General features: G+C 43.6%; 1 protein-coding gene across 7 annotated transcripts in view; it reads left to right on the forward strand.

The window, feature by feature from the left end:
* The first annotated feature begins 26 nt into the window (after positions 1-26).
* SH2D4A (SH2 domain containing 4A) overlaps positions 27-24,803 on the forward strand; it is a 59,733-nt gene continuing 34,956 nt past the window's right edge. For 4 of the 7 annotated variants that reach the window (XR_006201577.1, XM_042934678.1, XM_042934683.1 and 1 more), the window contains exons 1-4: positions 182-320; positions 5,561-5,944; positions 16,705-16,864; positions 18,252-18,423. Coding sequence is in view for 6 of the 7 variants with exons in the window: in XM_042934678.1 (XP_042790612.1) it covers positions 5,764-5,944; positions 16,705-16,864; positions 18,252-18,423 (513 nt within the window). In the remaining variant the exon portion in view is untranslated. Of the gene's footprint in view, positions 73-181; positions 321-446; positions 562-3,314; positions 3,381-5,560; positions 5,945-16,704; positions 16,865-18,251; positions 18,424-24,803 lie in introns of those variants that run through there. The other 3 variants (XM_042934679.1, XM_042934684.1, XM_042934680.1) reach the window with 3 other exon arrangements.

Genomic DNA, 24,803 nt, shown 5'->3' on the forward strand with positions numbered 1-24,803 from the left:
GTCAGGAGAGAGGGGCCCGGGATGCAGCAGGCCACACGGCCTCGCCGACGTCTGGCCCTGGAGCGTCTCCAGGTGCTAGGGTGGGGCCGTGAGCGCCCAGTCAGTCACTCCGGCATGTGGGTCGCGGGTGGGGCGGCGCGGGCGGGCCGGGGCTGAGGGACACTGTTTGCCAACATCTCGGCCAGAGTGTTTGTCCAGCCAGCCTGTGCCGCTCTCAAGCACGGCTGCCTTGCCCTCCCTTCCCCGACAGCTTCTGGCGGCCCAACTGGACGTGGCGTTGCTCGGGTCAATCTGCTAGAGGAGCGCAGAGCCCTGCACGGGTAAGTGCCTGGGGTGGGGAAGGGAGGCCAGGAGGCGGAGGCCGAGAAGACTGTACGTGTTGTGGGGCCGGCGGACTCGAGGAGGAGCGTAGAAGGCGCAGGGATGAGGCGGGCTGGGGGAGGCCCGGGGCGACGCCTGGGCCGGGGCCTGCACTCGCCCCTCCCCGGGCCCTCCTCCGCCACTGCCGGGCGGGCGGCGGGTGTCCGGTGTCGGGTGTCCGGTGTCTGGAGCTGCGGGCGGGTGAGAGGCCGGGGTTTGTGGCCGTGGTACGGGGAGCCCCGAGGGAGAAGGCTTCGGCGCACTCGGGAGGTCTGGGGGCAGTTATGGGGCTCAGGGCTGGCCTCCGGGTCCCTGAGGGGTGTGTGCACGCGCGTCACTGAGCCGGGGCGGGCCCGAGGTGGACGCGTGGGAGAGTCGGGATAGCTTGGAGCTTCTGGACTGTAGCAGAGCGGCCCCGTCGCCACGCGTGTCTCCCGTCTGTCGCGTCCTCGGCGGCTCCTGCGCGCCTGCGCCCACCCGCCCGCGACGGGCGCCCCCGCCTGTGGCCCCGCAGCGACTGCACCCGCGGACGCGCGCTCGCGCACACGTGGGGTAGGGCCGGGCGGACCTCCCTCGCCCCAGACCTTATGGGAGAGTCCCGGGAACCGGTTTCCCAGCGCGCCGGCACCCAGGGCTGCCCTCCCTGTAGGGTTCGGGCGCCGCGGGCGGGGCCGGCTTCAGGGCCGAGCGTCGCCGCCCGCTGCTGGAAGGCAGACCCCGACCGTGGCCCCAGACAACCCGGAGATGACCTTCTTCAGCCAAGTGGACACTCCTGCCCACTCCTGTTCTCGGGGTTCGCGCGGGCGCCTGGAGGGGTGGGCGTGGAGTCACTGGGAGAAGTCACTGTTTGCAGGTTTTGTCAGGTTGTCTCAGAGCTTCCCAAGGGTCGCAGGGAAGAAGGAAGCATGGCACCCCTCTCTAAGCTTAGTGTTCCTTACCTCCTGAAAGTTTTTTGTTTTTAATTTTTTTTAATATTTATTTTTGAGAGAGAAAGAGAAAGAGTGTGAGCGGGGGAGGCGCAGAGTGAGAGGGAGACCCAGAATCTGAAACAGGCTCCAGGCTCTGAGCTGTCAGCACAGATCTGGATGTGGGGCTCGAACTCACAAACCGTGAGATCATGATCTGAGCCCAACGTAGCCGCTTAACCACCGACTCAGCCACCCAGGCGCCCCTTGTTTTTGTTTTTAAAGTAAGCTCTACCCACCCACCCCTCACCGAAGTGGGGCCTCACCGAGGTGGGGCTGGAACTCAGGACAGGGAGATCAAAGGTCTCCACTAAGCCAGCCAGAATCCCCTATAAAGGACTTTTGATCGCCTGCTTAATAGAGACGACTTGGAGCTCTTAAAAAGTGAATAAATAAGTGGAAAGCATTTGTGGACATAGATTTGACACATGAATGGAATTTTCTAGATAAATCTGTATGTACAGTGATTTCAAATTCTGAAGCAAGGTATATATGTACAAAACAGCAAATTGCTGTCACCTCTGGTAATTCATTTTATCCTCAAAAATTGCCCTTTTGTAGATAAACTTTATAAGGTAAAGTTGAATAAGATAACTGAAAGTCTGAAAACAGCTGGCTGTTTTAGAAGAATTAGAATTCAAACTATATTCTTAGCATTAAAGTTTTACGGTCCATATTACATTATTGTTATGATTTAGGCTTTATCTCGGGTTTCCCCCGACCCAAGGTCTCAGAGTCATTAAAAACACAATTTTTATTTTGTTGAACAGGGCTGTGGAAGATGTGAGTGTCAGGCCAAATCTGTGGTATCTTGGAAAATCCTATCACCCTTTAGAAATTTATTTTTGAAATAAATAGCAGATATGGGGTTGTCATTTCTCTTTTTAAAGAAAAGTGCTACACAAGAGAAAACAGTTAGCTTAGCTTTCCTTTTTATTGGAGCTTGAATAGCTGGAAGTTTGCTGCACCCAGTTTGTTAGATGGGGAAAGTCATTTGAAGTTTGAATCAATGTCAGGGGTTGTCCTGTCAGGGAGTGAAAGTGGGAAAAACCCTGGTTAGTTAGTTTCCTCGTTTCTATTTCCTCTACTCTGTCTCTACTTGTCTCTGTAATGTCACCTAGACTATATGACATAGTCCTCAAATTACAAAGATGTATAGTACAGGCCCTCATTTCATGGATGAGAAAACTGAGTAGCTGACATCTGCAAGTCACGCAGCTCTTGAAAAGCCCACACTGGAGTCCTTGCTGGATGTTCTGTAAGCACTCTGTGCAATGTGAATTTTCCATCTGAAAGCACAGGGGAGGAAGGAGTTAATCCACACTGGTGGGAATCAACAGCCTTAGAATGGCATGCATATTATTTCAGCTGCCTGACCTCAAGATAGCTGTTAGCTGGGTCCCAAGTATTCTCTGAGGACACAGGGAGGCCAGTGTCTTTCCGTCAAGATCCAGTAGTTAACTTTAATGCTAAAAATCCACATTTGCCGGAAAAGGCAAAACAAACCAAAACTAAAACAGAAAGAGCTTGAGTATCTAATCACAGAGGTACAGTGGAACTTTTCATACCTGTGAGAGGCTGTACCATTTGTGCTACTCCTAGTGATTGTGAGAGGGGAAACTGAGAACACTAAGCACCTGGTGAATAAAGTAGGCAAACAACACCCACACTTGGGCCACCATGACAGTTCCCTGCTGCCCTTCTTTGGGGGTTGAGGGGGGGTGGGGGAGGTGTTTTCAATACCTGGCCTCCCCACAGCTTAGCTACAATTACCTGGATGAGGCTTTTGCCCCTCAGAAGCAATGTGTCATGCACCTTCAAGTCAGCATTTATGTTGCTGCAAGAATTTGCTGGTCTTCATTCTGAAATTTCACATGTGGTACCATATCCTGATGATGTGCTGATTCTGGGCTTACAAAAAAACTCTACTGTGCTAGTGGAGCACAGTAGAGCTGACTTCGAGCCAGACTGCCCAGCTCTTCCACTTTCCATCTTCTTCATCTGTGAAATAGGGATAGGGAGGAACTGAACTCCAAGGGTAATTGTGAAAATTATGTAAGTTAATGTATGTAAGGTGCTTAAGGTGGTGGCTGGCATAGTGTGGGTGAGCTCTTATTATCAGGGGTACTCTGGGATGGGGAGAGAGGAACAATGTGAATTTGGCACTTTCAGGGTTTTGGTTTTTTGGCTTTACCCACATCATTACTGTTGCTAAGATTCACCCCATTCCAAATAGGAAACAGAACTGAAACCTCAGGCTTCACTGGGTTCCTCCTTTTCTACATGTTTTATTGCTGTGAAAGTCAGTCACTGGAATCATGGAATGTGCCAACATAAGGATATTTACTGGAACATCAAGGAGTCATTCACTTTGGTTTTTTACCACTTCATCTCAGAGCACTGGAGTCAAGTGTGCTGAGAAACCAAATTTCTTCCTGTGGTTCCTAGGAAGACAGAGCTCAGCCTCTGGCAACCTTTCTTTTAGTGTGGATTTAGTTGGCTTGGCCCCTCAAGAAGCTGTTGGGACCCAAAAGTCAGAAAAGCATCACAGGACATCAGTTCTGTGGCTCTTCTGGCCTTTGAGGGTCATCTCAAAGCAAAATACAAAGGTAGGAAGGGAGCCTGGGAGGGACATGTCTGCCTGATTTAGAGTCAAACATTGCTTTTAATTCTTTTCAAAAATTTTCTCTTCATATTGTGTTCCATTTGAGTTCCAGTAGTTGAATGCTGCAGGAAGTTATAGGATGCAGTTAGCAAGAATAGTTAGAGGCTCAAAAAAGGTTCCTGCTGCACAATGAATAGGGATGAATTTAACTATGTGCTGTGTATGCAGACATTCAGGGGTACCCCGACTGTTGAGCACTCTTGTGTCAAAAGACTGGTGTAAATGAAAGAGCAGCTTTGCAAGGAAGAGGAAGACGAGGGGAAGCGGAAGCCAGGGAGCATTACAGTCTGGCTTTGTGAGTGTCAAAATGAAGGAACTAGGTAAGAGGAGCCATGGTATAAGTAAGTAAGGGATGGTTTAAGAGTGTTTGAACTTAGTTTGGAGAATCAAGGTATTTGAGAGGCATGGCTAGATGGTGAGATTATTGAGGCATTGTGAGCACCAAATTACTAGACAACTTTTTAAACATAGGTGATCCTGAAAAGTCTCAGTAAGTAAGCTTTTTTGTGTATGCTACTATATTGAAGATGAAGTAAAAAAAAATCATCTAGGGTGCCTGGTTGTGTCAGTCTGTACAGTGTGCAACTAACTTTTGATCTCGGGGTCATGAGTTCGAGCCCCACATTGGGTGTGGAGCTTACTTAAAATTTAAAAAAATAATAAAAAATCAACCAAACAGGAACGCATAAATTAGATGAAACGTCAGTGAAATTGCGCCCCCTCCCCCAATAGAAAGCCACTTGTGAGTGCACCAGTCCCTGGCTTCTTGTTAAAGGAGCCCTCTAATAAAGTCTTTTGTAAACAGGGATCCTTTGTAAGGAACCTAGTTATGTCTCTGTTCTCCCAGTTTTTCTGGTCTGTAAATTTAAATTTTATTAAATTAGATATATAGAACAGGTACACCTAAATAAAACCTGGTGACCTTCCAGAATGTACATGAATGTTTTCTCCTGTACATACAGAGTTTTTTATGGTTCTAGGAGGTTGTCTGGAAATTGCCTTGTCCTGTGAAGATGAAAGCACGTAATTTTGTTTATTTAGTGCTACTTTTAAGGGGAAATGGGAAAACTGCATTGTGGTCTAATTTATATTTCTTCTTTTTCCTTCCTTCAGCGTGGCCCTGTTTTGGTTTGGTTTGGGGTGGGTAATTCTGTGAAATCTCAAAAACAGTATTTTCTTTTGAAATAAGTTGTTTGGAGAGAACCTTTTAATTTCTTCCTGTGCCTTTTTTCTTTTATTCTTTTCTCAGCCATACAGTTGGTGGTTAGGCTCTGAGGTAATAATATGTTTGCTTCGTTGGGAGAAGGCCAAATCTCTGTTAATTTTTTTGTTTCCCTGAGATTGGCCTGTAAAAAGTTAGGGTTTGTTTTGTTTTTTTGATAAAGTATCTTTGGAAATTACGGGATAGAGGTTACACAAACTCTCGACAAAGTGTGCCTCAGCTTTTCTTCTCCTTGCGTCTGAAATGAAAGGCGATACTGTATTTCCTCCAAGCTTAATTCATAAGCCTGCCCCTGCCTGGCATCTACAATTTTAATACTGCCTGCTTTTTGCTTGTTGCTCTTTACAGGTTCACAAACAGAATTTTGGACAGGATATTTGGTGCCAGGAACCAAGAGCCAGTCTGCTGAATTATTGTCCCTGTCGTTAGGATTGCTGCGAGTCTCTTTGAAGGTCTGTGAGTGCACCCAGTTGCCAGCCCAGGAGAGGCACACCTGGAAGCCATTTCCAAGAACTTTTGCCACAGGTGTAAAAGACTCCAGACCTGCAAAGATGCTGAAACAGATACTATCAGAGATGTACATAGATCCTGATCTGCTGGCAGAGCTCAGCGAAGAGCAGAAACAGATCCTGTTCTTCAAGATGAGGGAGGAACAGATCCGCCGATGGAAAGAAAGAGAAGCAGCAATGGAAAAAAAGGAGTCCTTGCCAGTGAAATCCAGACCAAAGAAAGGTAAACTTAGCTATGTCTCTTCTGTGAATGTGTTACTATAGTGGCTCTAGGCTTGTTTTAACATTTCACACTAGTTAGAAGCAAGCCAGGTGCAAGTTCCAATTTGGTAGGTGGACCCTAAATGTTATTGAAAATATTATGGAGATAGTGCAGTTTATCAATTTGAAGTGTATACTTACATGCACATACCTCCACACACATAGCAATTACCATGAACTTGTGTAGCTATAAGCAGATCTCTTACTTGAAACCAGACTGACCATAAGCTGAAGGAAAAAGTCACCTGTGCAGTTTTGGTTTGGGGGTATTAAGGAAGACTTCTCTCCCACTTAGTCACTAATGCCTAGTATTCTACTGCCACACAAAGAGTCATTGTATCAGCATTTTTATAGCAATTATGTTTATATTTCTTATACTTTAAGAGATTTTTCTTTGAGTTATCTTTAAAAAACAAAACGTAAATACTGCTGTAGGGAAAAAGTCATACGACACATTTTTTTAAGTAATCTCTATGCGCAACATGGGGCTCAAGCTCATGACCCTGACATCAGGAGTCACATGCTGTGCCAACTGAGCCAGCGAGGTGCCCCCATACTGCATATTTTTTAATGAGAGTTAATTTTTCAGATGTACTTCTTCCTGACCCAAGGAGTCCCTGGTAGCTTGAGAGAGCCTTTTGAGACCATGGGGCAGGAATTCTTTGCACCTTAAGACTTAAAGCACATACACACACATAGAAAAGCACACATTAACCACTTCTGTTCTTCCTCCTCCCCCGACACAAATTCTGTCATGGATGAATACCTAAGCTGTTTTAAAAACAGTTTTCAAGGTCGCTTACAGAGGCATTCAAGGCCAATTTCTCCTCGTTTTTCATTAAGCCAGGAAAAATAAAATTTGATAAATTTTCAGGGTTTCAAAGATTGAGAAAATGAATCACACTTGGGAGTTGGTATATACAGACTCAAAATGAAGTCAGTTTAGTGACCTTACCTTACACTGCCTTTAATGAAAACCTTTCCAATTAAGCCTTTATTTTTTAAAAAAAAATTTTTAATGTTTTTATTTTTTGAGAGAGAAAGAGACAGACAGACAGGCAGAACATGAGTGGGGGAGCAGCAGAGAGAGAGGGAGACACAGAATCCGAAGCAGGCTCCAGGCTCAGCTGTCCGCACAGGGCCTGACACAGGGCTGGAACTCACGAACCATGAGATCATGATCTAAGCTGAAGTCAGGTGCTTAGCCAACTGAGCCATCCAGGTGCCCCACAATTAAGCCTTTCTAATGATATCAAAATAAGTACGAGTATCTCATTTATTATCATTGGTATCAATAACAGCTGTTTATTAAATATCTATTTTGTCAGACACTATGCAGAGCACTTTTCCTTGCATTATGCCTCATTTTCACTAAACTTTTGCAAAGTTAATATTAATTGTCTGTTTTATGGATGGAGAAACTTAGAATCAGAGAGGTTAAGTAATATATGCAAAGTCATACCACCAGTAGGCACCCAGATTTATTAGATTTCACAGTGCTCTATACTACCCAAAATAGAATTTTTCCTTCAGTAAGTAACATGTCCTAACTGAAACATGACTTTCTTGTCTTTCTTAACTGGCTTATGCATCTCTCTGCATTCTTTAGCCAGAGTTTATCAGAGATAGCTGGACCTCTTTGGGCACCATGTATACTATGAACATAGCATATTGCTGTGGTGGGTGACCTTGGGACTAGTGAGTTCTTGCCCTAATGTCAGTGGCCCAGACTCTTTGTAAAACTTTGGGCTTCTCCTGTTTGCTGAAATGGTCTCCTTGTGATGACTGAAGACAATAATTTCAGTTTCTTTGCTTAAATTCTTCTTTTGCAGAGTTTGAATCTACCTCTTAGAAAATTTATATTATCTTATTAAATGGTCATTTAAAAAGTATATTAATATACACAATGAATATTCTATCAGTATTTCATGTCAAAAGTTTATTACTCCCTTAAATTTAACACTTGGAAAAATACATTTTGCACTAAATTAGTTTTCTCTTCTAACTGCAGAAAAAGAAAAGCTTTCCCGACTTCCCCCTAAAAGGCAGCACTTCTCTGTCTTTCATCTTGTTCTGTCTTTGAAGATAAAGCCACAGATAGTACAAAGCCGTGTCATTGCTGGTCCTCTGCTGACCTGCCAAGCCCCTGGCCATTGTTAGCTGAAACCTCACTGTGCACTTCAACTCCTATCAGGCCTGTGCTCCCGGCCTCCCCATTCCTGCCCCCGCATAGTTTGTACTGCACTGACTTTACTGCTGTTTTTTCTTAGCAGTTCTTAGCCAGGCTGCAGCTTTGGAAAGTGTCCTTTTCTTGGCCCTTTAAGTATATCTTATGCCCCTCCCCACCTCTTTCCTTTGCACCATTATAGTTCATCACTTGGCAGCTCTTTTGCTGTCATCTTGTCATGTTTTCTCTTTACAGTCTACCGTGGTGAGTTTTCAAAGAGTATCACTGAAAGTTTACATATTATGTATACCAGGAACCTTTTAGAAATCTTATGGCTTGGGGTGCCTGGGTGGCTCAGTTGGTTAAGCTTCCAGCTCTTGATTTCAGCTCACGTCATGATCTCATTGTTTCGTGGGTTCAAGCCCTGCATTGTTCAAGCCCTGCACTGTTAGTGCAGAGCCTACTTGGGATTCTCTCTCTCCCCCTCTCTCTGTTCGTCCCCCAATTCATGCTGTCTCTCTCAAAATAAATAAACTTAAAAAAAAAGAAGTCTTATGGCTAATGTAGAGAGGGATGAAAAACAGAAATATGGACTTAACGTAGTAATAGATCAGAAAATCATTTCAAACTGTAATGGGAAAATGTGATTCTTAGGAAAAGAATTATGTATCTCCTCTGCCTGTTGGGGGCAAATAACTAGAGGTCTAAGGCTGTTTTGTCCAGTATGATAGCCACAGGCACATGTGGCTGTTGAGCACATGAAATGAGATTAGTCTGGACTGAGATGTGTAAGAAATGTAAATTACCAGATTTCACAGACTTGATAGGAAGAAAGTAATGTAAAATACCACATTAAAAATTTTATATTCACTATATATTGACATGATAATATCTTGGATAACATGGGTAAAATAAAATACATTAAGATTAATTTCGTCTGTTTCTTTTGATCTTGTAATGGGGCTACTAGTAAATGTATGGCTACAGATGTAGCTCACATTTGGACAGCACTGCCCTAGACCATAAAAGTAGCACCACTGAGCTGATGGAGTATCAGACCCTGAGCTGGGTGCTTAAATATATTATCTTATTAAATGATCACAGCCAAGCCTGAAGCTGAATTACTGTTCACATTTTACAGGTGAGGAAAGTGAGACTGGGTTATTAACTAGCTTGCCCAGGACAACAGCGAGTTAAATGATAGACCTGGGCTTGACCTGAGTCTGACTCTCCCAAAGTGGGTGCTCCTAACAAATATGCCACATGTTGAGCTTACCTGGAGCTTAAGAAGTTACTTTTGTCTGTAGGTGCCTTGCACACTTCGAAAACGTATGCTTGCATCAGGGCCCTGCCTTTGTTGTGTGTGATTTCTTTCTGGTAACACAGACACAAGAGGCCTTCACTCAGTAGAGGGTTGCCCAGCAGTTATCTCATTGGGTCTCCAAGCAGACAGAAGCCTAAGAGGTAGGCTGGGCTGGTGGTTGCTGTGTGTGGTACAGGAGGGACTATGTGTGCCCTTGAAACAGACATGGATTCATGAGACTTTATTTGCTGCATTCTCATTGCTACCAGGGGAACAAATTCCCACATGCAAAGCCTTCCCTTTTCCAGGAATGACTGTAAACCACCTGTTTGTGCCACCTTCAGGGGCACTTCATCCCCTTCCTTCACTCTGGAACTCATTTGGTGACCTCCACTGATGGATTCAGTTCTGATCTCAGTTGATTCCTCAGCCTTACCTCACTCTTGAGTTGCCACTCTGAGCCTCTCACTTGATGTCATGGGTTTCTTGCCCTCTCCATAATGGCCTCTTTTTTGCCTCTGCCTGACCCCTGAATAGCTGTACTCCCCTGAGGGTACCCCACTCTGCACTGGTGGTTTTGTAACCTTGAGGTGGGATTGGGAGGATCACAGACAGACAACATTTTGTGCGTAGTTTCACAATGCTCACTCCCTAAATCTCATTCACAGTCTCAGGGTTCACAGATTCTAGGTTAAGGTCTCTGTATTATCTCCCTGGGGCACTGCCTCTACCTTTCATGGTTAAACATCACCTATATGCCAGGGACACTCAGACCTATACTGCCAAGCCAGGCCTCTCACCTGCTTCTGTCCCCCCTACTTTCCTGGGCATAGTTCAAGCACCATGCAGTTTCTCCAGATTCTTTTCTGTCCTTTTGTCTCTAAAATAAACATAAAAATTTATTAAAGTTTTAAAGATGAACTTTAGTGTTAGTAATTACAGGATTATTAACCCAGTTTGACAAGTCTAGCATACAATGGGGAAAGCAATGGTCGTGAGCGATTTCAGGAAGTCCCTATAGGACTCTGCATGCACATGGGGCTAGATCTTGCTTTCTCCTGCCTTGTCCTGCTCTTCAGGGCCAGGAGGGAATGTGAAGGTGACCCCACACCCCAGTTTGACCATCAGAGCCCTGTCTACATTCATTGTCCTAGCATCCCTTTTGGTGGTTTTCTCTTTTGCTCTCAGAAGTGTTTCAGGTTGGGGGTGCTTGGGTGGCTCAGTTGGTTGAGTGTCTGACTCTTGATTTTGACTCAGGTCATGGTCCTAGGGTCATGGGATCGAGCCCCACATCAAACCCTGTATCAAGCTCTGCACTGAACATGGAGCCTGATTAAGATTCTCTTTCTCTCTTTTTCTTTTTCTCTCTCTCTCTCCCTCCCTCTTCCCGCCCTCTCCCTCTCCCCCCATTCTGTCCCCCAACCCTCTCCCCACTCATGTGATCTCTCTCCCTCTCTCTCTCTAAAAAAAAGAAAAAAAAAGAAAAAAGAAAAAGAAATGTTTCAGGTTTGGAGGGTGCATTATGAGGCCACCTTAATCACAGGTTTTGCAACCTCACCGGCTGGTTTTGAATTCTGGTTCCAATTTCACTAGGTCTGTTACCTTGGGCAAGTTAAATACCCTCCATGATCCTAATTTCCTCATTGTAAAATGGGGTCATTAATAGCCTTGGGTGATACTCTAAATATTTAATGGCAGTCATGGCATGGGCATCAATTAGAAGGGACATGGCCATAGTACTCAAGTGCCCATTGGCCTGGCACTAGTCTTTTGGTTCTGGATGTGGGGGTGGGCTGTCCTAGAGGAGAGGCCAGAGTGGTGGGAGATACTGAGAGGTTGGGAGTTTAGGGAAGTATATCAATAGTTTAATAACCTCAGCCCTGATGATACTCCCATTGTGTTCAATATGTAAATTTGTTAGGAGGCCCCTGATGTTGATGCTCTGGCTTCTATTCACTCAGTTCGGTCTTCTTTTTGTAGGGACAGGGTATATAATTCTTCTCTCTCCATCTCTCGCCCTCTCCTGTTACTATGGGTGACCTTCTGAGTTAGATCTAGTTGGGCTAGAAACCAGTTGCTGACCCTCTGAAGCATAGTCTTAGTTCAGGGAGAGCCCTGAGCATTGCATTGACCTGAACCTGAGATGATCCACACTGACACCTCCAGTCTCTCCCTCCTGCACTTCTGCTGGGCCCGCCACATAGGGAGAAGTCAGACACAGTGATGATGTGAGCAGTGTCACGCACTAATGTAGGCCTGGAATAAGCCTGGCCGTTTCCTTGCCAAGGGCATGTGTCACTCCATTTTTACGTGGTTATTTTACAACGTTGCCTAGTTAGAGACTTTATATGTGAATGAGGTATGGATGAGAGTCTCTGCACAACAGTTCATTGTGGTGCAGTCCTAAGCAGGACTAATCCACTGTTCTAGAAAAGTTGGTTTTAGAAGTTCTTGAGAATCCCTAAGATAGCAGGCATGAAGAGCACTGCAGGGTACAAACATGATTCAAGGACTGGGAATAAACCTTATAATTAAAAGGAAGTGCTATGAAAAGGTCCCTTTCTCACTGTCCTCTGACAAAACAGTGCATATAATTTCAAGGTGAAGTAGACAGAAAGTCCAGAATGCATGGATAGCATTAAATTATAACAAGATGTAGGGCCTGCCTCATTAGGATCTCTTAAGTTTATATCTCTGTCTTAAGGAAGTCCACTGGGGACAGAAATGTGGGTCTGTGTGGATCAGTTTTCAGCTCCTAGCAGACAGGTGCTCTTCTCCTCTTCTTGTCAACATTTTCTTCTTTACCTGTTCTCTGCACGCTCCTCTAGCCCTCCTTCTCCTGGCCTGCTCCCTGGCATCCTTACTTTCTCCCTTCCCTAAACCCTGAGTTTCTTCTATTGAAAGAAATCTTTCAACCATCCATGCTCCTAAGCTGCCCTTTCTGTCACTGTGCCTGGAACATAGCGGATGCTCAGGAAGTATTTGTTGAACAGAGAACTGAATCCTCTTTTACTTCCTCAGAGCACATAGTTACTGCCAGCCTCCACCTCTTCCCATCCTTTTTGTCTTGTTTTTGTAGCCTGTCCCCAGCCTGTCTCCCTAAAAATACACTCTGAGATCAGACACTGCCTGAGACTGCCCTCCCTCCAGGGTCTCCATCCCCCTTTCTGTGTCTCCATGGCACAGAGCACTGGCTCCCTTTTCCTCTCTTGGCTGTATGGCCATGCATTTCTCCCTAGGCTCCTTCTATATTATGTCATTATTTAGGAATCAGAAGTCCTTTTTTTTTTTTTTTTCTCTTTTAATCAGAATGCTCTTTTTCTTCCCTTTTGCCTCCCAAATGGAGCACATGCTTTTCCAAGGTTCTCACTAGGCTTCATGACTTTTTCAGATTCTTCTATGCCAGTGGCTTCAGTGGGGTCAGCTATAAAGTAACTTTCAAATTCACACTATCAGTCTCGGTAGCATTTCTGAACTCCAGTGCCATAGTTCAGATATCTACTGATGCTCTCCATGTAGATTGTTAGTAAAGATAAAAATAATTTATTCTACATTTCCAAAATAGCTCATTACCTGACTCCTCAAACAAATTTATTTATTTATTTTTAAACAAATTTATTTTCTTGCTGTCACTGTTTCTGCTTATTACTCCCCTATCCTCCCAGGTAGTAAGTCTCAAAATGTTGGCGTCATCTTTGAGTACTTCCTTTTCAGCCACTTGTAACTTACTGACCTTTCTCTCATTCAGGCCCTGAGTACCTGCCTCCTGGTACCTCATTGCTCCTCCATTCTGTCCCCACTAACCCACTGAACCACCCACCTCCACTACCCTGATCTACCCTACGTGTTATTACACTTCCTAAGTCATTTCTCTGACCTTAGCACCACCTGCACAGAGAAAGTCATGGACTCTTTGTTGATCACTTAATCAAGAACATGGAACTAATATTTTTGGGCCTTTATCATGTGACAGGCCTGTGAGGTCTGACTTACTACCTCTGTTTTATCAGGGAGGGAACTCGGGCTCAGAGAGGTAGAATAACATATACATGGTCACATAAAGAGTTGGTAGAAACATTGGCACTTTACTACCACTTTCTGGCTTTATGCACTACAGGGCCTAAGTTTAAATCATTTAGCCAGGTATCTGGGAGTCATGCCACGTGGCCCACTGGCCCCCTGCATGATCCTCAGCCCATGACCAGGTGATATCTAAAACTCTTTTGAGCTCTCACTGAGACACTGATTCCCGATAGCTCTTCACTGATTTCCTTCTCTGATCTTCCATCGCACTATCTTTGTGGAGGTCACCAAACTTACACCCTACTCTCTAAGTTCCATGTTCATCCACCAAAACTCAATTCACAGAACTTCTTTTTACTTCTGTGTGCTTCCAAAGCAATTTCTCCATCCTGTGAATCCTCACCAGACTTAAAGTCTCTTGTGGTTATAATGTATGTTCCCTGGTCCTTCAAACAGATCAGTTCCTCTTTTGAAGAATTTCCATAGCATCCTTTCACAACCCCTTCCCCAAGTTGTATTACTTTTATAATTAAATGTTCAACTTCTGTCTCCAACTAGAATCTAAGTTCCCTGAGGGCAGGGGTTGGTCTGTCTTGTTCATAAGTGTTTACACATATTTACCTAAGTGCCTGGCACGTAGTAGATATGCAATAAAATGCATTAAATAAGTAACCTAATGCCTTGCTGTTTCTCTCAGACTTTAGATGAATTGCAGGACAAATGGCCACATCTGTGTTTTCCCTGTGTCCCCTGCAGCATTTAGTTCATCTGCATTGTGCTCAGACTTAGAAACTCAATCAGTTTTTGTAAAATACACTAAACAGAGTCCTTAGTAGTCTTCCTGCATCTTGGTATAAGACTGAGGGTATCAGGGGTGCCTGGGTGGATTATTCCGTTGAGTGTCCAACTTCAGCTCAGGTCATGATCTCACATTCATGAGTTCTCACAATTCTTAAGTTTGAGCCCCACATGGGGTTCCCTGCTGTCAGCACAGAGCCTGCTTAGGATCCTCTGTCAACTTTTCTCTCTGCCCCTCTCCCGCTCACATGCGTGTGTTCTCTCTTTCTCTCTCAAAAATGAATAAACATTTATAAAAAAACAAAAAACAAAAAACTGAGGGTATCAGAGCTAACATTGGTTTTACTAGAATCTTCTCCATTCTCCCCTAAGGTTTTGGAGAGTCGTGGGGAAGCCCTTGAAGCCCCTCCAGTCTCTGCTCTCAGGCAACATTTAAGAGCTCCTGAGGGTGAGGAGGACTCAGAACAGATATTATTGTCAGTGCCATTCTGTCAAGAGCCCTCTTTTGGCATCTGGCTAGATCTGACAATTCTCTTTTTTCTTGCCTCCAAGCCGCAATCTCTTTACCGTCACCATGCTCTCGCCACTGCCTTGCTTCTAAAATTTCAGGGGTCTCACCCTCTCCTCTAGCTGCCTTCTCTACTTATAGTTCTAAGCACCTTCATGTGCCCACAGGCAGTTCTGGGATCTGTCCCCCACCCAGCTCTGCAGGGCAACACCTTCCCATAAGAGTTCTGCCTGCAGCCCATGGAGGGTGCTCTCGGGGAATGTGTCCTGCTGTCCTGAGCATAGCTGCTGGAATCCCTGGGTCCTTCCTGTCTGCCTCCCCTGGCCCTCTGCCACACTCCTCTCAGGGCATCTGTCTCCTGCTGTCAAAAATATTGGTAATCATTTAGGTGAAGGTTGAGAGATGGACATAGTAAAAAATGTTATTAGTTGCCCCGAGAGAGCCTAATAAAGCGAATTTCATGAGGTATGACAGCTTTCTAAAGTTACTGAACCATTTGGCATTTCCTCACACAGAGCCAGAGCTGGCCAGGGCCCATCCCCATGAAGGCCCACTTGGGATTGATCTTCCCTTCAGACCTACTTGCCACTTTCACTGTTTCTCCACTTGTGAAAACAGTGCAAAGTCAGCTTCCTCCTAAATGATACATTTGACTCCTTTTATAGTGAAGATTCTGTCTCCCCTCCCCTCTACCCCAGTATCCTATTTAGAATTTTATTATACTGTAGAATGTCTCCATTGCACTCAGAAGGGTAGAAAGTGCCAAAATAAAAACATATCTCTGTTTGAATAGCCCACTTTTTCAGTGTATCCTGGGGAAACAGTAGGAAGTAGATCAACAATTCATTGGACAGCAGATACTTTAACTGGAAACCTTCACATAATGTACAGAGATGAGACACAATCCCAGTGTGGGTTTCTAACCTATAAGCATGGCCTGGCCTGTGTTCCATCAGGTGCCCTACTACCCATGCTCAACACCACTGGCCAATTTGGGGTCCTTGGGGCACAGGGATCTTGACCCATAACATGGCCCATAATGGCCCTGGGTAGGTCTGCTCTGGAGCTTTTAGATTTAGGGACTGCACCTCTTGGCCTCTCCCAGGTGTGCTTCACTTTCCCCCGGTTTCAGGGAGCGTGACCTGTGTGGCTGCATCTCAGGAGTACGGGAACTAGAATGTAATACAACCCCTGCGACCCATTGTAAACAAGTGTTATTTAAGTAGCTTCACCAAGTATCACACTACCGGTAGTGTTATCTTCTCACAAGCTGGTGTGAATCTCTGAGCAGCCACGTAAATAAACAATAGGAGGGTGACCAGAGCACTTGACCTCTCGTGAACTCCTGCTATGTGTTGGGCACTAGGGGGAATACATGGCATATCTAGCCTGCCTGCTCCCGACAGCAATCCTGTGTCCTAGATGCTTCTACCCCCATTTTGCAGATGAGGAAATTGAGGCTTAGAGAGACTAAATAATTTGTCCAAGGCACACAGCTAGGAAGTGGCAGGGCTAAGAGTTCAATTAAAGCCAGACTGATTCTAAAATGAAAATACCAAACCCTGGAGCAGCTGTGTCATTCTGGGGTTCCAGGAGACTCTCAGACTTGAGAGGTTCTGATATCTGATGTTAGCTCTGTTCCCCTGAATGTAATGTAAATAATACATGGCTTCTTCCCATATTACCTTCTTTACTTATTAAATGGGCACATTCAAAAGCCATATTCCCATATTCTGCTACAGCTGCCACCCACTGCTACCACCTCCATTGCTCCCTGGGAATGCTGCTGCTTCCTGAGCAGATTGGAAGCACTTTGTCTCATCCAATAGCTTTTTTCCTGAAGACACAATACTTTAATGATGGCAAACATAATAACCCATGACTAAAGATATTTGTCCAATCTAAATTTTGTTTTACTTGCAGAGAATGGCAAATCTGTTCATTGGAAACTGGGAGCCGATAAGGAAGTCTGGGTCTGGGTGATGGGTGAACACCATCTAGATAAACCCTACGATGTTCTCTGTAATGAAATTATTGCTGAGAGGGCCCAGCTGAAAGCAGAGCAGGAAGCGGAAGAGCTCAGGTATGAGATCTACAAACCAGTGAGAGGCTGGCCAGATTATACAGTCATGCAAAGATGCCTCTTCTTCACAGTAGCTGGAGGGAGAGTGGGGTGGGCAGAGTCACAAGAGTAACTTTAGATCTGTCGGGCAAGTTTCTTTAGACTTTTGGTGGTTCCCTTTATTCCCACAATGTGATCAAATCAGCTGTTTCATTTCCTTGCTTGTCACCCCGGGTTTGATCTGGATGTGGTTTCCCCAGGAATCACTGGCTTCACTAGAACCATGCTGGAGCACCAAAGACTGACACAGCTGAGCATCAGGAATAGAAATAAGAAATGCAGTGACAGTTCAAGCTTCAGGACTTCAAACAAGATTGCTTAGATAAAGGTAGCTGAGTAAGCAGACCTTTTAGGGCCTGTGCTAGGTGGTGGGGATTCAAAAATGAACAAGGAGCTTCCAGTCTAGGAGGAGAAACAGGTGCACCACTAACTTCAGCTGATATAGGCTGTGATATGTGCTATAAGTAAGTTATTAACAAAGCATTAACTGGACCTATGATTCCTACCCACAAAAGAGGTGAAATCTGAATTGAACCTTAAAAGATAAGTAGAGTTTTTCAGTGCAGAATGTCCAGAAGGAGACTGCAGGCAGAGGGCATAATCAAGATCCTTAGTCTTGAATATGTAAGGTTCTTTGGGTGATGATGAGTTCTTCTGAGTGTTTGGGGTATATGTGGGCAAATAGCGGGAGACAGGGCCATGTGCTAAAGTGCTTTGAAAGCCAGATTTAGGACTTTGGACCTTATCCTGTGGATGGTGGCAGTTTTTGAATCAGGAAGAGACATGATCAGCTGGAGATCTAGGAAGGTAACTTGAGCGGTAGCAGTGAGGCAGATGATTGATCCCCTCTGCAGGGTGCCCAGGGTGACTTCTGTGAAGCCTGTTATCCCTTGATGAGATAGAAGCAGACATACGGACCTCAGTTCAGTTCCCAAGGGCTGGTGATGCTGCCCACAGCTCCTGTAACTAACGTATAATTGAGCATGCAGAGATAAACTAATTATTTGCTGCTTATCAGAGGAAGGCAGTGTGCTCTAGCAGTTTAGCTTCTGAACAGGAATTGGGCAGACCTGGGTTCAAATCCTGCCTGTGCCACTATGTAGCCTTGGATAAATAAAATAATTATTTTGAGCTTTTTTGAGTTAAGCAAGGATAACAACCCCTTTCTTCAGGGCTGTTATGAGGATTAAGTTAATGTCTTTAAAATACTAGCAAAGGGCTCAGCCTATTCACTTGGTAAATGGTATCTATTACTGTTTTTCACATAATTTGAATGTAGGCATCTGCTTTGGAAAAGCTATCCATGTTGGAGAGTGTTTTTGATAATTCCACATTTGTTTCTCTTCAGAAAGACTCAGTCCAAAGAATTTGCCAATAGCTTGAAAACGAGATCACAGTACTATGATCTGCAAGCACCAGATACCCTGGAGTCTCAGAATATCTGTAAGAAAGCAGCGGAAGAGGAGGAGCTGGGGAAAGGCTCTAGACTGGCACCACCCCTTGAAGAAGAGAAAATTCCAGTGAGTCTTTCATATCTGTAAACATGCAGAATTTCATAACCAGGGAAGTGAAAGATATTGGGGCCACTGAGATGAATGTAGTTGAACATCAGGCTCTCAGACTTTTCTGGGAAAAATCCCTCCCAACTGGAAGGCCCTGATGTTCAATTTGACTCTCCTGCTATTTCACAAAAAAGGTAAAGCACCCCTTTTTCATGGACTGAAGTTGTGAAGAAGGAACTCTACGAATAAAATTTTGCATTTTAAGGTATTTTGGGGGTTTATTTTTTCCCTATTATATGTCTTCTATAACGGGGATTGGCAACTTTTTTGTGTGTGAAGGGCCAGATGGTAGATACTTGAGGCTTGTGGACCGTACGGTCTCTGTCACAACTGTACATAATGTAATAGATGTGGCTCTGTTCCAGTAAAACCTTACTTACCTAACAGCGCCAGGTCTGGCATACAGGCTGTGGCTGACTGATTCTAGTCCTAGAACGCTGGCACATTTGTGATGTAGATTATTCTCTATCAAGTCTTCCCCTTTTGGTTGAGGACTACACCTCAGTGCCTCACTGGCTTCCTAGGTTCTGCTTGTGACTGTGGGGACTGCTATTTCCTCAACAGAATTTTATAATCAGAATTGTTCTGAATTCTCTTGTGTCTCAGTTGGTTCAAAAAGCTCAGACATCATTTGCTACTTAGGTTATAGTTTGGAAGAACAATAAAATGATATTATGACATACTCTAAACCTTGCCCCTGCTGTAAGAGTGTCATTTGTGCAGGCTGCATGGGTGAAGACCTTGCATGATTTGGCTGGATTGATTGAATCAGTGTTTTTCTTAACAAATACTTACCAAGGGGCCAATACATGTAATGATGGATATTATGGAGCCACAAAGGAGGCACAGGACAAGGTCTTCATCCTTCAGGAATTAGAGGAAAGATTAGAAGCACTTAGTACTAAGGAAGGACATAATTAAGTTCCAGCTGGGTAGAAGGTCAGGGCTTGACTGGTTTGTAGAAGGCAGGGATGGGGGTAGGCCTGATGTCATGGGGATATGCAGAATGTCTGTGGTGAGAAAATGGAAAGCATCATTTGTGGGGATACAGGGAGGAGGGCAGCCTGACTGGGATAAAGTACTTTGGCTGGGACTTGGAAGGTGCATTTGAGGTGCTGATAGGCCATATTATGGAAGAGGAATCAAGCTTTTTTTGTGTTCATTTTCTATTGCTGCCATAGTAAATTACTGTAAACCAAATGGCTTAAAATAATACCTGTTTGTTATATGACAGCTCTTGTGGTCAGAATTCCGACATGGCTTGGTTAGGTCCTTTGTTGAGGGTCTCAAAAGGCAGAAATCAAGGTTTTGGCTGACATGGGTTCTTATCTGGAAGCTTTAGGAAGAATCCCTTACATGTTTATTTAGACTGTTGGCCATAGGAGTTAGCTTGTGGAGATGGAATGTTTGGTGAGATGATTCCTCATAAATTCTTCCACCTCTAAACATTCATGGTCCTAAACAACACCCGTAGGCATGACCTGAAATAGAATATTTTTTGTATCACTACAGATGTTAAGGATGGTTTCCATACAGTTTTAATGGATGAGCCTCACCATGGGGTCTGGACTTTCAGATTCAAGCAGAATTTAGGCAAAGATGTGAGGTTCAAGCCCAGTAGTACAAGGCTGAGGTTAATCCAGTCTCATTTCTGGAATTGAGGTACAAGTTTTATCTTTCTCAGTCAATTGGCAATCCTATTCTGAGCTTTTCTCCACGGCCCTCTGCCTGAGACTCAAAACTCTCATCTTTTGGCCCTCCTGGAAAATAGCTAATCTTCTCACAATGTAGAAGAGATTGTGAAATGTAGAGATATGTAGAGAGTTGTACCCTTCCCTCCATGGGACCAGAACACTGAACAGCCCAATGTATAGGTTTGCATTTCGATCGTTTTATACCAATATAACAACGATTTACTTTATTTTTAAATTATTTTTAAAAATTTATTTTATTTATTTTTTTATTTGAAAGAGAGTGCATGTGAGGGGCAGAAGGAGAGAGAGAGAGAGAGAGAGAGAGAGAGAGAGAGAGAGAGAGAATCTTAAACAGGCTTCATGCTCGGTGCAGAGCCTAATGTAGGGCTTGATCCTATGACCCTGGGATCATGACCTGAGTCAGATGCTCAACTGACTGAGCCACCCAGGTGCCCCAACAATGATTTATTTTATATATTCATTAGCAGATGGAGTCATCCAAGGAGCTGTCTTGTAGAATCATAAAAGATTTGCCCCAATTCTAAGAGTGAAGAATTTGTTTCACCCTTAGAGTCATGAGAAGCAAGTCTGGGGTGGGGGGCGGGGCGGTTTGACAATAGTTGTTTGACCCCCACTTCAGGGTTTAGAAAACTTGGAGTCCAGTCTCAGAGCAATTTTCTACACACTCAAATAGTCATGAAAAATTTTTAAAAGAATATACTTATATTGATTTAAAATTTTCATTTTAACAAATGGCCAGAAGTAAGACTGCCTGATTCAGAACCGGGTACTGTGAAACCGTACTGCTGACGCAGGAGACCTCTAGTCTGGAATGGAGGCTTCAGTCTTCAGAGGCAGCTCTGCAACTTGGGGCAGAATCCTGTAAGGAATCAAGGCCCCCTCTAAAGTAGGGATTAAATTAGCAACACAGTTTCTTTACAAAAGAAGCTGAGAAAATTTATCAACATGAGGATGTTTGCCCAATACCATCTGATGGAAGCAGAAAGAATTGTCCCCTGAAATCCTTCAGTTATAAGATGCTGTTTTATCGCAGGCCCAGCCTTGGTCCTTTTCATTTTTCAGATGAAGAGTTGGAGGCCACAGGAGCCTCAGTGGTTTGTGTATTCTGCAGAGGAGGCTGAAGTAATGCCTGGATTAGAGTTGAATGTATGGTTCTTTTTCTGAAAAGCTATTGCCCTCTATGAAATACCTACCCTGTTCCTATTTTTGGCAGTGGTGATAGTGCTTGGGAAACTCAGAAATAGTGTTCTGCTTAGTATTTAGTGAAAGTGTTGTGGTTCTCAGTGGATCACAGTGAACACTGTGTTACTGGGTGCCTGTCGCTGAACTAGAGGTGATGATACATATCAGCATTTAGCTGTCACCCAGCCAGGTTTTGAGATATGCAGGTGGGGAAGCAGATGCCATTCCCATGCAAAGACAAGTCTGATTGGGAGTTAATAGGAGCCAGAGAAAATGACAGATAATGCACTGTGTGAGGCTCCCTCTCCCTGGGGAGTTTAGGTGAGAACTGGAGTACTCCGCAGCTAAGTGGAAATTCTTAGGGATCCTGGATGTGGACAGCCAGTGTTTTCCCCACTCTGTGCGAGAGAATTTGTTTTCCCCACTCTGTGCAAAACAGTTGTGAGTGTGGTTAGGAGAGTGGCAGAATATGCTAATTCAAAGATAAGCCCCTTTGTGTTTCTCTGTTTATATGTAATTTGTAGGGGCTGGGGAACTTATTCATTAATCACTAGACTGACTGTCCTTGCCCCCAAGAGGGACCTTGAATGAAACTATATCTGCTCACTTGTAGATTTTATCTCATTTGTTATTTTTGTAGAAATGGCCTTCAGAGTAGACCCTACTGCAAAACAAAAGATTAAAACATTAGAACACAAATATCTGGGATTCAAAGCATTCCAAAAAAAAAAAAAAAAAAGCCTTGAGCAAGATTTTTCCTCTTCATATCTTTAAAGAAACAGAGTTAGAGATAACACCTCTTGCCTCTCTACCCCTACTTTGCACATATGCACATGTGCGTGCACACTGTCCCAAGACTCTGATATCTGTTTTTATATCTGTCATTTTACTGTAAGATCTGATAAAAAACATGCTACTAAAATGTACACTTTGATTGTTAATTTGACACTGAAGCCATGGTGGTTATATTTTTAAGTGTTATTCTAACTCCTAGCTTTGTGTTCCCATTAGCAGATAGCAATGAAGGAACAACCTATAAAACTATTTTCAGACATAATGAAAGACTTCCACTTAGGTTTTCCTTCTTCCATACATCACTTCCAATCCAAAGTTAAACGTGCTCTCAGAAACCAGCAGTTGTCTAAAACCGGAATTTGGCTGTTTGCCTTGATAAAGGAGAGATTCAGAAGCAAGATACTAAGATCAAGACCACTTCTTTAAAGAATAGAAAAGAATATGCTGAATTGTTGGGTTTTTTTTGGACCTTTATTCATCTCTAAGTGCTACTTATAGAGCAACCAAGTTTTGGTTATACGTGGCTTGTGCGTTTTGTAAAGGGTGAACGGTAGTACTAAATCACAGTTTTTCTTAGGTGATTTAATCGGGGACATACTAAAGCTTGGTGAGTAGGCGGGTGGAGAAGTCTGCACCCTACCCCAGAGTAGATGCCCTGTGCCTGGGCTTGGGAACCATTATGGCATTGCCTGGCTCTTGTATGCAGACAGGCATATTGCCAATCCCTAAATGGGAGTTGGGTTCACACTTATAATAAGGAATCTCAATGTAAATAGAATGGGAAAATGTGTTCCTGAAATGCAAGCTAGAATTTTGAGGATTGAATTGGATGTGTTAAATAACAAAAAACTGAGTAAATTAAAAGAAAAATTTTTAATGTTTATTTTTGAGAGAGAGTGTGCAAGTGAGCGTGAGAGGGACAGAGAGAGAGGGAGACACAGAATCTGAAGCTGGCTGTAGGCTCTGAGCTGTCAGCACAGAGCCTGAGGCAAGGCTCCAACTCATGAACTTTGAGATCAGACCTGAGCCAAAGTTGAACACTTAACCAGGTGAGCCACCCAGGTGCCCCTAATTGAGCAAATTTTAAAGACCCAACTGACTTTATTAATTGGTTCATGAATTGGGCAACATCCTATCCAGCAAGTAGAAGGGAGCTCTAAAGGGTTTTGGAAAAGGAAAGTTTTTGAAGGTAGAAAGGGAATGGAAAAAAGAAACTATTAGCAAAGAATCCATTGTTTTAGACAAGCTCACCCTTCTAAGGGGAACAGAGTGCTCTGTCAGTAAAATTCCTAGAGCTGACCAGGAAATTCCCATTCTGACTGCTTAAGGTTACCTTTTTGGGGGTGTGAAACTGCAGTTATGTTAGGTAGTAAGTCTTGGTTTACTGACTTAGGTCTCAAGCTAGGCAACGCCATTTTGGGCCCATGGTTTTCTTTTTAACAGGTGTGAAGAAAAAAGACGGATAATCCCAAACCAGTAACTGTTTCCCTTGATGTATATTCTCTTCTAGTATGCATGCAGGAAGCAATATTATTTTTGTGAGAGACAAAGTATTGGGTATGCTAGGCAAAAACAGACAAGGGGTTTGTTGTGCTCATTTTATTAATTCAAGAGTGGAGCCATAATCAGAAAGTTATATAATTACCCAAGTGGTTTCCATGTAACGTAGTAGAATTTCATGGTAGACTATAGAATAAAATTTTATAGAAGATAGAATTACAAAATCCTAGGGCCTTAGAAGCCATTTAAACTGTTATGCTTTTAAAAACAGTATGTTATAGGGCATTGGGGTACTCAGTCAACCAACCAGCTCTTGATTTCTGCTCAGGTCATGATCTCATGGTTCATAAGATTGAGCCCCATGTTGAGCCCAGCATCATCCTCTGCGCTGACAGTGAGAAGCCTGCTTGAGATTCTCTCTCTCTCCCTCTCTCTCTTTGCCCCTCCCCCCACTTGCATGTATGTTCTCTCAAAATAATTAAACTTTAAAAAATAAAAAAATTTTAAAAATGGCAGATATAGCCTATCACTGGGTTGGATATGAGAATCAATGAGGCAATATATATTGAAGTGTTTTGTATAGTATTATGTATGATATAAATATTATAGTTAGGTTCCTATATTCCCTTATGTCAAGACTTCCCATATCAATCATGTTTTTAAGACTCTTTTCTCTCTTAACAATCTTTTATTATTTTATCCTTATACTTTATATTTAATAATTACTTTATTTCCCTTGCTTGTCTTCATTTTGTTTTTCATGGAACATATATCAGGTGTGTCCCTAGTGAAAATGTAAGGGCAGCCTTTGAAAGTCTTTCATATCTGAAATGCTTTGCCCTAACAACCCCTATTGGTTCTGCATTATTACATTTTCCGAGGATGTCCCTGCCAGTTCTCCTATTTGCACATTGCTGTGAGGGGTTATAGGGGGAAGGTACAATGAAAGTGGACAGATGTTCATTCAGTATACAGTTCAGTGCTCTAATATGGACAAAATAAACTCAGACAGTATATTATTTAAAGATGTTCCATAAAATTACACACAATATTAGAGTCTGCTGTACTTTTAAGTCAGGCTATCTAGTAGTCCATGTGCATAGATTTTACTAGGAACATTGTTAGCAAAGTAAGGAAAGACTCTCT

This window comes from Panthera leo, chromosome B1 (genome assembly GCF_018350215.1).
Source record: "Panthera leo isolate Ple1 chromosome B1, P.leo_Ple1_pat1.1, whole genome shotgun sequence".
Lineage (NCBI taxonomy): Eukaryota > Metazoa > Chordata > Mammalia > Carnivora > Felidae > Panthera > Panthera leo.